Source organism: Mustelus asterias, chromosome 1 (assembly GCF_964213995.1).
Source record: "Mustelus asterias chromosome 1, sMusAst1.hap1.1, whole genome shotgun sequence".
Lineage (NCBI taxonomy): Eukaryota > Metazoa > Chordata > Chondrichthyes > Carcharhiniformes > Triakidae > Mustelus > Mustelus asterias.
This window is the reverse complement of record NC_135801.1, coordinates 187,474,112-187,486,441: the sequence shown is the minus strand read 5'-3', so window position 1 is coordinate 187,486,441 and position 12,330 is coordinate 187,474,112. Positions and strand designations below refer to the sequence as shown.

Sequence of the window (12,330 nt, the reverse complement as noted above, 5' to 3'; positions counted from 1 at the left end):
AGTTTTACTTTTCAATTCTGTATTCAACCAATTATTCTGATTTACCTCAGAATCTCCTTTTCTGCTCACGGCATTTCCTTAAATACTTCTGATCCTTGAAGGTCACCTAATTTTACCAGAAGATCAACCTTGTCAACTTTGCTTTTTTAGGTTTATCCTTTAGACAGTTCAAATGTTCCAGTTTTCTTGACTGATCCCAGTTGTTATCAGTTCTCTTGTTTCATTCGCATACTCTCTGATCAAAGGCATTTTCGCAGTAACTTCATTGCAGTGTTGATGTGAGCCTACTTGTGACAATAATAAGTAAACTTTGAAACTTTACTCCTCTTTCATACATGAAATTTGATTTTCTGCATTAATCAGATGTTCCTTCAGTTGCATATCTGCAATAAGTGTATCGTTTTTCTCCACGGTGATTTTCAAACGTTTAGGATTGCCATGATCAACTAACTGCCTGTTGCAATACAGTTGTCATCATATTACTGTCTCCGAAAGCCGAATCATTACCGAGGATTAAACCTGTCCCTCATTAGTAGCAGTTCTGCAGCACTCTGAAGCTTTGGCTCTCTCTGTTCCAGTTAATGCAGATCTCCAATTTATATAACTGAGGGATCCTATGCGTGCTTAGCTCTGTTTACTTCAGTCTATGCAAAGACTTCATTTTAAGATATTTCTGCCGATGTAACTAACTCTGCTAAACTTAACAAATTAACTAACACTTGACTACATTTTAAAATTCAGAGGGCATGCTGGGTTAGCTTAAAAATTGACCGCGTTCCTGAAAAGTACATAGCAAGCAAAACAAGTCTTGGTAACAACAGATGCAAGAGCTGTGTTTGCCAGACAGAGACAGCTTGTGGAAAACATTTTGCATTAATGAGATAGGGTTGAAATACGTTTTGGTTTCAGTGTGCATTTGTGCAGTTTTTGTTTCCAGGATGCTTTTCAAGGTCGGTTCTGTGTGATCAGTACAGGGCTGGCAGAAAAAGCCAATCTCTCCAACATTTCTCTTTTTTGTTTCTGGAATGATTTAATTTTCTTTAAGTTCTGTTTAATAAGAGAAATTCACTTCAACAGCGTATCAGTGCTGTCCTTGTCTATTCAAAGGAATGAATGGACCTTACAATAACCAAACTCATAGAAATGTATCTATCAGTTCCATGTATGGTTGTGTAGACTTGTACACAGCTTAATGTAAATTCTTTTTCTGCATGATGTTCATTCAGTTGTTCATAGACTAGCCTCATTGGTGTATCTGGTGATCTTTACTTGGTGTTCAGTTGAGTAAGCATGTGGTTGTTGTGAACTTACTTAAAGCCTTAGCTTCCTATCCTTGCCCCTCCACCATCAGTTAATGCAGTGGTATTCACAAGAAAAATAGTGAGTGCTAATTGAAGTATTGAGAAAGGATGATTGGGAGATATGAAAGCTGGCGGAAGGGATGATTGTGAGAGTGGGGAACGATGGATTTCCCCCCCCCCCCACAATCATTTTGCAGACTCTGGAGGCAGTACTGGGGCCTCAGAGCCCATTCCCTACGGTCATACCTCCAAACCATGGCAGGAAAATAAATCATGGTCGTCTGTGTGCCATGGAAACTTGGTTCTGATCCTGGGGATATTCCCACCAGAGGCTCAGCTTCATAGTCGGCACTGTTGCCTCAGAGGGGGAATTCACAACCCCGTTTGCTCGTGAGGTTGAGACCCGCAGTTTGGTAACCCTCGGCTAAGGCAGCCAATTCATCATCATCATATGATACAAAAACTAGGCCTGGTGAGATGTTAGCGAGATGGGCCACAGGAAAGACGTGGACCACATGGTGAATACCAATGAGTTGATGCTTTGTTTTTTACAAGCAATCCATTGGTTACAAACAGTTTGTAATATTCTTGGAGCATGATGAGGAGCTGTATAAAAAGTGAGTTCTTTTTCTCAACAGGTACTGCACAGATGATATTCTGCTCTGTGAAATGATGTCTGATCCCTTGCTGCATCACTATGGAGTTATAATTATTGATGAGACCCATGAACGGACAGTGGCAACGGATGTCCTGCTCGGTTTATTGAAAGACTTGCCCAGGCAAAGGCCAGAGCTGAAGGTTGTGGTCATCACAGCGCCACATCTGGAGGGCAGACTTGGGAATTACTATGCCGGTGTGCCTTTTGTAAAAGTGGAGGATACTGCAGAGAATTCCTTTCCTGTGGAAGTTATATACAGAGATGGCCAGTTTAAGAACGGTGTTTCAGCTGCTGCGCAAACCGTACTGGATATACACAGGAAGGGAGAAGAGGGCAACATCTTCGTTTTCTTGGCCAGTGAAAAGGTGGGTGTACAGATCTGTAAAAGCAAGTCTTTCTGAAGTATACATCCTGCTTTACAGTTGAAATTTGATTATGATGACCGCTGAATGTATGACAAATAATCAGCTGGATATCTGCCTGATAACATATGGAAATTATATTATGGAAACAGGACATTTAGCCCAACCAGATGTCAGTAATCACCCTCCCTAATCAAAGAACGAAGAAAACTACAGCACAGGAACAGGCCCTTCGGCCCGCCAAGCCTGCATTGACCATGCTGTCCGCCTTAACTAAAACCCCCTCCCCTTCCGGGGACCATATCCCTCCATTCCCATCCTATTCATGTAGGCACCCACCACCCTCCGTGTAAAAAAAAAAAAAAATCTGCCTCGTACACCTCCTTTAAACCTTGCCCCTCGCACCTTAAACCTGTGCCCCCTAGTAATTGACTCTTCCACCCTGGGAAAAAGCTTCTGGCTATCCACTCTGTCCATGCCTCTCATAATCTTGTATCAGGTCTCCCCTCCACCTCTGTCGCTCCAGTGAGAACAAACCAAGTTTCTCCAACCTCTCCTCATAGCTAAAGCCCTCCATACCGGGCAACATCCTGGTAAATCTTTTCTGTGCCCTATCCAAAACCTTTTTTTCCTTTATTCACCTATCCACTCTAACCCCCAGGCATTGTATGTTCTCAGTTTTTTGCATTCCATATTTTAACCTTCCAGAGGAATGAAAACGGCAGTCAATGTTTAAGCTTGTGTTTATTTATTAGTGTCACAAGTAGGCTTACATTAATATTGCAATGAAGTTACTGTGAAAATCCCTGAGTTGTCACACTCCGGCGCCTGTTCGGGTACACATGGCCAATGCATCTAACCAGCACGTCTTTAGGATTGTGGGAGGAAACTCAATGCGGAGAACATGCGACAGTGACCCATGCCAGGAATCGAACCTGGGTCCCTGGCACTGTGAGGCAGCACTGCTAACCACTGTGCCACCGTACTGCATGAGGGGTCATTGAAGAATCCTTCTTGGTAGTACCGGCTCCAGTGTTAATTTGTGTGTGTGTGTGTGTTGCATTGTGTTATGCTGAGTTAATCAACACTGGGGCCATCCTATGGTCTGCAAGTGAAATATGATCCTGAGGTGCAGCTGTGTAACAGAAATCCGGGTCTGGGAGTTTTGGAAATACTTGGATAGTTGTTGTTGAGTTCTGTGATCACTGAGCGAAGGAATCAGGTCTGTGAGCACTGGGGCAGTCCGGGGATCAGTGAGCACTCGGAATGTGAAACGGGAAGAGAGATTATCTTAAATTGGTTGTTATTTGAAGAAAGCCAAAGCAATAGTTGCCCAGAGCTTTCAGTGACATGTGGGGGCTGAGTGAACGCTTTCTACCAGCATGCTGTGTACCTCCACAGGGGTTTTAGAATAGAAGAGCATTTCTCTTCACCAAGGAGAGGAGTAACGAGTAATTCTTGTAATTAAACAACAGCGAAGTGCATTGACGATTGCAAATATTTATTATAAACACCTCGCAAATGTTGGGTACTGGACCCGAACCCCAAGGTATATTCTGAAGTTAGATTAGACCCAGCAATTTAATTTTTGGCATAAATGTGAGGAAAGGATACCTCGCCTCAGGAGTAGCCCCACTGACAATCTAGGGATCTTTTATCAAAACAAGCTTTATTCATAAACAGTTTGTGTAAAACTCTAACAAAATGAAACAGTTTAACTCTGAACCCTTGAGCAATCTTTAAACATGAAAAGACCAAAGAAAAGTACAGCACAGGAACAGGCCCTTCGGCCCTCTAAGCCTGTGCTGATCATGATGCCTGAACTAAACTTAAAAAAAAACCTGCCTTACTCAGTCTTTATCCCTCTATTCCCTCCCTATTCATGTACCCATCCAGATGCCTCTTTAAATGTTGTTAATGTGCCTGTTTCCACCACCACCTCTGGTATCCATCACCCTCTGCATGAAAAACTTCCCCCACACATCTCCCTTAAACTTTCCCCCTCCCACCTTGAACCAGTGACCCCTTGTAATTGACTCTTCCACCCTGGAAAAAAGTCTCTGACTGTTCACCCTGTCTATGCCCCCCTCAATTTTGTAGATCGCGATCAGGTCTCCCCTCAGCCTCTGTCTTTCCAGTGAAACAACTCAATTTCTAACTTATCACTAGTTCAGTTCCAATTGAGCAATATTTATCTTATAAACTTAAACCCCACTGTCAAAATAGTTAGCAAACACAGATATACTTGCTCTGACTTGGGTAACAGCCCTAGAGTTTTCAGAGAGCTTCTGCAGTGAGAGAAACTTTGTGGAGAAAGAAAGCAGACCTGTTCTTTAAAGAGCTCCACTCAGCAACTGAACAGCAAGCTGTTTTTCTCTGCCACAAAACTAGCTCCTCCCATCTCTAGTATCACATGACTATATGACCCTGAATACCTAACTCTCCTTCCAGTACATCAAAAAAGAACTCCTCTGGGTCCTTTTTTTTAAACAAAAGCCCATTAAGCCTTCTGCTAAATAAACACATGGCTAAAATGAATAATTATCCTGCTTTCCATTGACAAATGTTGCATTTCTACCATAGAACCATAGAACATTACAGCACAGAAACAGGCCTTTTGGCCCTTCTTGGCTGTGCCGAACCATTTTTCTGCCTAGCCCCACTGACCTGCACCTGGACCATATCCCTCCACATCCCTCTCATCCATGTACCTGTCCAAATTTTTCTTAAATGTTAAAAGTGAGCCTGCATTCACCACTTCTGGCAGCTAATTCCACACTCCCACCACTCTGTGTGAAGAAGCCCCCCCTAATATTCCCTTTAAACTTTTCACCCTTAACCCATGTCCTCTAGTTTTTTTCTCCCCTAGCCTCAGTGGGAAAAGTCTGCTTGCATTCACTCTATCTATACCCATCATAATTTTATACACCTCTATCAAATCTCTCCTCATCCTTCTACGCTCCAGGGAATAAAGTCCTAACCTATTCAACCTTTCTCTGCAACTCAGTTTCTCAAATCCCGGCAACATCCTTGTAAACCTTCTTGCACCCTTTCAACCTTATTAATATCCTTCCTGTAATTAGGTGACCAAAACTGCACACAATACTCTAAATTCGGCCTCACCAATGTCTTATACAACCTCACCATAACATTCCAACTTCTATACTCAATACTTTGATTTATAAAGGCCAATGTACCAAAAGCACTCTTTACGACCCTATCTACCTGTGACGCCACTTTTAGGGAATTATGTATCTGTATTCCCAGATCCCTCTGTTCTACTGCACTCTTCAGTGTCCTACCATTTACCTTGTATGTTCTACCTTGGTTTGTCCTTCCAAAGTGCAATACCTCGCACTTGTCTGCATTAAACTCCATCTGCCATTTTTCAGCCCATTTTTCTAGCTGGTCCAAATCCCTCTGCAAGCTTTGAAAACCTTCCTCACTGTCCACTACACCTCTAATCTTTGTATCATCAGCAAATTTGCTGATCCAGTTTACCACATTATCATCCAGATCATTGATATAGATGACAAACAACAATGGACCCAGCACTGATCCCTGTGGCACACCACGAGTCACAGGCCTCCACTCAGAGAAGCAATCCTCCACTACCACTCTCTGGCTTCTTCCATTGAGCCAATGTCTAATCCAATTTACTATCTCTCCATGTATACCTAGCGACTGAACCTTCCTAACTAACCTCCCATGCGGGACCTTGTCAAAGGCCTTGCTGAAGTCCATGTAGACAACATCCACTGCCTTCCCTTCATCCACTTTCCTGGTAACCTCCTCGAAAAACTCTAATAGATTGGTTAAACATGACCTACCACGCACAAAGCCATGTTGACTCTCCCTAGTAAGTCCCTGTCTATTCAAATATTTGTAGATCCTATCTCTTAGTACTCCTTCCAATAATTTACCTACTACTGACGTCAAATTTAGCGGCCTATAATTTCCCACATTACTTTTTGAGCCTGTTTTAAACAACGGAACAACATGAGCTATCCTCCAATCATCCGGCACCTCACCCTTGGATACCGACATTTTAAATATATCTGCCAGGGCCCCTGCAATTTCAACACTAGTCTCCTTCAAGGTCTGATGGAATACCCTGTCCGGTCCTGGGGATTTATCTACTCTGATTTGCCTCAAGACAGCAAGCACCTCCTCCCCTTTAATCTGTATAGGTTCCATGACCTCCCTACTTGTTTGCCTTATTTCCATAGACTCCATGCCAGTTTCCTGAGTAAATACGGATGCAAAATACCCAATTAATATTTCCCCCATTTCTTTTGATTCCATACATAGCCGACCACTCTGATCTTCAAGAGAACCAATTTTATCCCTTACTATCCTTTTGCTCTTAATATACCTGTAGAAGCTCTTAGGATTATCCTTCACCTTGTCTGCCAAAGCAACCTCATGTCTTCTTTTAGCCCTCCTGATTTCTGTCTTAAGTAGTTTCTTGCACTTTTTATACTCCTCAAGCATCTTATTTGCTCCCTGTTGCCTATACATGTCATACATCTCTCTCTTCTTTATCAGAGTTCCAATATCCCTCGAGAACCAAGGTTCCTTATTCTTATTCACTTTGCCTTTAATCCTGACAGGAACATACAAACTCTGCACTCTCAAAATTTCTCCTTTTGAAGGCCTCCCACTTACCAATCACATCCTTGCCGGAGAGCAGCCTGTCCCAATCCACGCTTTTTAGATCCTTTCTCATTTCTTCAAATTTGGCCTTTTTCCAGTTTAGAACCTCAACCCGAGGACCAGACCTATCTTTATCCATGATCAAGTACCAGATAAACTGACTCCCTGTAACAAAGCATTGAATCTTCCAGCAATCCCCCTTAAACATAAAATATATTAATAGTCAGTATCCTCACTGAAAACATATCTCCCAAAAAGACAGCATGTAAACAGCATCATCTGTTATTGTGCTTTCTTTGTTGATGGCTAAAAAAAATCAAGAGATTGTTGATGTATATTTATTGAAGGAGTGTATAAATTGAGTATTGCTCATCAGGACAAATGCAAGAATGCCAAATTTCAAAGGGAGAAACAGTTTATACTGAGAGGAGAGTGTATAGACTGAGAAGTCAACTCTGGTTGAGATGTTGCCATGAGAATTCACCAGGAAACTATTGTCACCCATGCCTTGGTTTAATTTTAAAAAGGCACCATGACGGGACATGTTCTAGTTGCCTTCAGAGGGCAAGCCCCTTCATATGAATATATGTAGCTTCGAGCAAGTGTCAAGGCTCCACATCGCAAACCTGACTAGTAATCTTAAATACTAATTGCATTCAACCAGCCCGTGTTTGCAAAGCTCAGCGCCTGTCGAACATTAGATATGACTCTGCAATCGGACAGCATTTGTTGAACAGTGTCCTTCACTCCTTAATACAGGAAAATTCATAAAGCTTCACTCCTTAAAGGAAATTCACAAAACCTCACTGCTTAATGCAGGAAAACTCTCAAATTCCAGGTCACACTCGTGTATATACTCCTTTCCCAGCTACCCTTACATTAAGATCACAGGAGGAAGGTATGAAGAAAGGACAAACCCTGGAGCTTGTCACTGATTTAAGCCTCAGCTTGAACAAAATCGACCTCCTTATCTGTCCAGTAGCATTCGCACTTCTTCATACTCTCTTTGCATGGGGTCAGCGACACGCCAGCCATTAGCTGCACTTGCCAGAACTACATCAGGCACTCCTAAGCTCTGCCTGCCACATGTGCCTCCTCATGTGTAACTCAGCAATTCAAAGAGACTGTTTAGTGCACAGTGGACTACAGTGAGGAGTTTTAAACATCAACGTTAGAAACTGCTTGCGTGGCAGAGATTAGAAGAACCACACCTGGGTTGTAAACATAGAACCTTACTTCAGCTGCCTTTTAGCAGATGGATCAAAAATTGTGATATCAGGTACAATCAGTACCTGAAGGTTACAGCAACTGACTGACATTCCATGGATGCAGAAGAGTTGGACTCACCCAAACTGACTAATAACTGTAAATTAATGTTAGCTTTACTTTGGATGCTGGTGAACAGATATATACAAATAGACTGAGAAAAATACCTTGTTGAATCCCATTTGAATTCTCTTTGTTTAACTTAAAAGTAATACAAGTTCTGGATGAAAAATGATTTAAGGCGGCAATTGTTCAGCTTAGCTTAGAAATGCTGATAAGTAACGCTATTCCTGAGCATGAACCACAATAAAAACAGCAACAAATTGCATTTATGTAGCACATTTAATGAAGCAAAAGCTCCCAAAATATCTTTTTGCAGGAGCATCATCAAACCCATTTTGAGACGGGAGCCATTTTTGGTGGAACACTGCACGTATTGGTACTTGGGCCTAAGCTGGCTATACTTTACATCAAAAGCTTTGCTCATTAAACTAAATGAAAGACGACAAAGTGGCTACAAAGGGATATAGACCCGATTGGACAAGAAGATGGCAGTTGCAGAATATTACAGGGAAGTGTGAAATTATCCACTTTAAGAAGATTGAAGAAGTATAATTAATTTTTCAAACAGTGAGAGACTAAATGTTGGAGTTCAGAGTGACTTTTGGATATTTGCACATAAATCTATACTGTACCAACATAGATGAGAAAAAATACATAGATGTAGGTACAGCAATCAATTAGGCACTTTTGCAAGAGGAAGATAAGAAAGAGGGAGTACTATAGTGACGACAAAGAGGGAGGTTAGCTAGGAAGGTTCAGTCACTGGGTATACATGGGGAGGTAGTAAATTGGATTAGACGCTGGCTCAATGGAAGAACACAGTAAGGAGTCTAACAACACCAGGTTAAAGTCCAACAGGTTTATTTGGTAGCAAACGCCACTAGCTTTCGGAGCGCTGCTCCTTCGTCAGATGGAGTGGAAATCTGCTGATCGATTGATAAAGGCCAGCACACCATACACCTTCTTAACCACCTCTTCCACCTGCGAGGCCGATTTTAGAATCCTATGGACCCGGACCCCAAGATCCTTCTGATCCTCTGCAGTACTAAGAGTCTTTCCCTTTACATTGTACTCCTTCATCCCATTTCACCTGCCAAAATGGACGACTACGCATTTATCTGGGTTGAAGTCCATCTGCCACTTGTCCGCCCAGTCTTGCATCCTATCTATGTCCCTCTGTAACTTCTGACATCCCTCCAGACTATCCACAACCCCACCAACCTTCGTGTTGTCGGCAAACTTACCAATCCAGGTCATTTATGAAAATGACAAACAGCAAGGGTCCCAGAACAGATAGATCCCTGGGGCACACCACTGGTGACCGACCTCCAATTAGAAAAAGACCCATCTATGCACACACTCTGCCTCCTTTGGGCAAGCCAGTTCTGGGTCCACAGGGCTGCAGCCCCTTGGATCCCATGCCCTCTCACTTTTTCTAGAAGCCTTGCATGGGGGACCTTTTCGAACCCCTTGCTAAAATCCATATAAACCACATCTACCGCTTTCCCTTCGTCAATGTGTTTAGTCACATTTTCGAAGAACTCCACCAGGCTCGTAAGGCACGATCTGCCTTTGACAAAGCCATGCTGAGTATTCTTGAGCATACTAAACCTCTCTAAATGCTCATAAATCTTGTCCCTCAGGATCTTCTCCATCAGCTTACCAACCACTGAGGTTAGACTCACCGGTCGGTAATTTCCTGCGCTATCCCTATTCCCCTTCTTGAAAATAGGAACCACATCCGCAATCCTTCAATCCTCCGGCACCTCTCCCGTCTCCATCGACGACGCAAAGATCATTGCCAGAGGCTCTGCAATCTCTTCCCTCGCCTCCCACAGTAACCTGGGGTACATCCCATCCGGACCCGGCGACTTATCTATCTTGATGCCATTCAAAGATTCCAGCACAACCTCTTTCTTAAAGTTCACATACTCAATCTTTTCAGTCCACCGCAAGCCCGCAGTACATTCACCCAGGTCCTTCTCCTCTGTGAAAACCGAGGATATTCCAATCTATGTTTGGGAAATTAAAGTCTCCCATCACAACAACTCTGCTATTATTGCAACTCTCCAGGATCTGTTTCCCTATCTGCTCCTCCACCTCCCTGTTACTATTGGGCGGCCTATAGAAAACTCCCAGCAAAGTGATCAACCCCTTCCCACTCCGAACTTCCACCCACAGAGACTCTGTAGACAATCCCTCCACAGCATACACCTTCGCTACAGCTGTGACACTATCCCTGATCAGCAGTGCCACTCCACCCCCTCTCTTGCCTCCCTCCCTGTCCTTCCTGAAACATCTGAATCCCAGCACCTGGAGTATCCAGTCCTGTCCCTGAGACATCCAAGTCTCCGTAATGGCCACCACATCACACTTCCAGGCATCGATCCACGCTCTGAGCTCATCCCCTTTATTCACTATACTCCTGGCATTAAAGTAAACACATCTCAATGCTTTGGCCCGAGCTCTCCCCTTCTCTATCCACCATCCATCCTCCCTCTTGCACTGTCTATAACCCTTCTCGGTTTGTGAGCTAACTTCCTCGCTCCCAGTCACCTTGTCTCGGTCCCCTCCCCTTCCCCCCAACCTATCTAGTTTAAACTCTCCCTGTCATTGTACAGCGTTTTGGTAAGATCATATCTAGAGTAGTATGTACAGTTTTGTGTTCCTTACCTAAAGCAGGATAAGCTTGCCTGGATTAATTTGATAAGTCTTTCTTGTGAGAAAAGATTGCGTGGAATGGATCTATATTCTCTGGAATTTAGCAGAATGAGAATTAATCTCATTAATGCGGTGTGGTGGCACAATGGTTAGTACTGCTGCCTCTCAGCGCCAGGGACCTGGGTTCGATTCCCAGCTTGGGTCACTGTCTGTTTGGAGTTTGCACATTCTCCCCGTGTCTGCGTGGGTTTCCTCTGGGTGCTCCGGTTTCCTCCTGCAGTCTGAAAGACGCGCTGGTTAGGTGCATTGACCCGAACAGGTGCCGGACCGTGGCGACCAGGAAAATTTCATAGTAACTTCATCGGTGTTAATGTAAGCCTTACTTGTGACTAATAAATAAACTTTAAAAACTTTTACTGTAAACAATTCCAGCAGATTTTAACAGAGTAACTGCTGAGAAGCCTCCTCCTGCACTGTAGGGATTCTATGGATTCTAAGCCCACAAAGAAAGAAAGAAAAACTACAGCACAAAACAGGCCCTTCGGCCCCACAAGCTGTGCCGTACATATCCCTACCTTTTAGGCCCACTTCTCTAACTGGAGAGTCTAGTCTCATTTAGGATTGAGATGAAAAATGTCTTCACTTGGAGGGTTGTGAATCTTGGACTACAAGGGCTATAACTATGCAGTTGATGAGTTTGTGCAAGGCCTTAACCGATTTTTTTTTTGGAATGAAGGGAATCAATGGATTTAGGAATAGGTTGAAAAGGGAAGTTGAGATGGAATATCAGTCATGAGGCAGTTAAGGTGAGACAGGGGGATAGTGATATTGTCACTGGACCAGTAATCCAGAGACCCAGCGTAATGCTCTGGGGACCCTGGTTCGAATCCCACCATGGCAGATGGTGGAATTTGAATTCAATAAAAAAATCTGGAAATACCACAAAATCTTTGTCTATTGTTGGAAAAGCTCATCTGGTTCCCTAATGTCCTTTAGGGAAGGAAGTCTGCTGCCCTTACCTAGTCTGGCCTACATGTGACTCCAGAGCCACAGCAGACTCTCAACTGCCCTCTGGCAACTTGGGATAGGCAATAAATGCTGGCCAGCCAGCGACACCCCTGTCCCATGAATGAAAAGAAAATTTTCCAAATTCGCATCTTTTATTGGCTGAGGCTGCGAGTCATCTTGCATCACCCCACCTCAGTAACTAAAGCCATATTGATTAAAGACAAATGTTCCTCCCTTGTTTCCCTGGATCTCTAGAGTTTACATTTCATTGTCAACAAATAATATATTTCCTTTAGATACAGAGCAGTCACAAGCAATGTCACATCCACTTGTCGATAATGCAGCTTAACCATTC

At 43.3% G+C, this 12,330-nt stretch overlaps 1 protein-coding gene across 4 annotated transcripts in view; it reads left to right on the top strand.

The window, feature by feature from the left end:
- The window catches only part of dqx1 (DEAQ box RNA-dependent ATPase 1), a 133,486-nt gene that overhangs the window by 39,437 nt on the left and 81,719 nt on the right, over positions 1-12,330 (top strand). For all 4 annotated transcript variants that reach the window (XM_078224307.1, XM_078224293.1, XM_078224313.1 and 1 more), the window contains exon 4: positions 1,940-2,324. In XM_078224307.1, the coding sequence (XP_078080433.1) occupies positions 1,940-2,324 (385 nt within the window). The remainder of the gene's footprint in view (positions 1-1,939; positions 2,325-12,330) is intronic.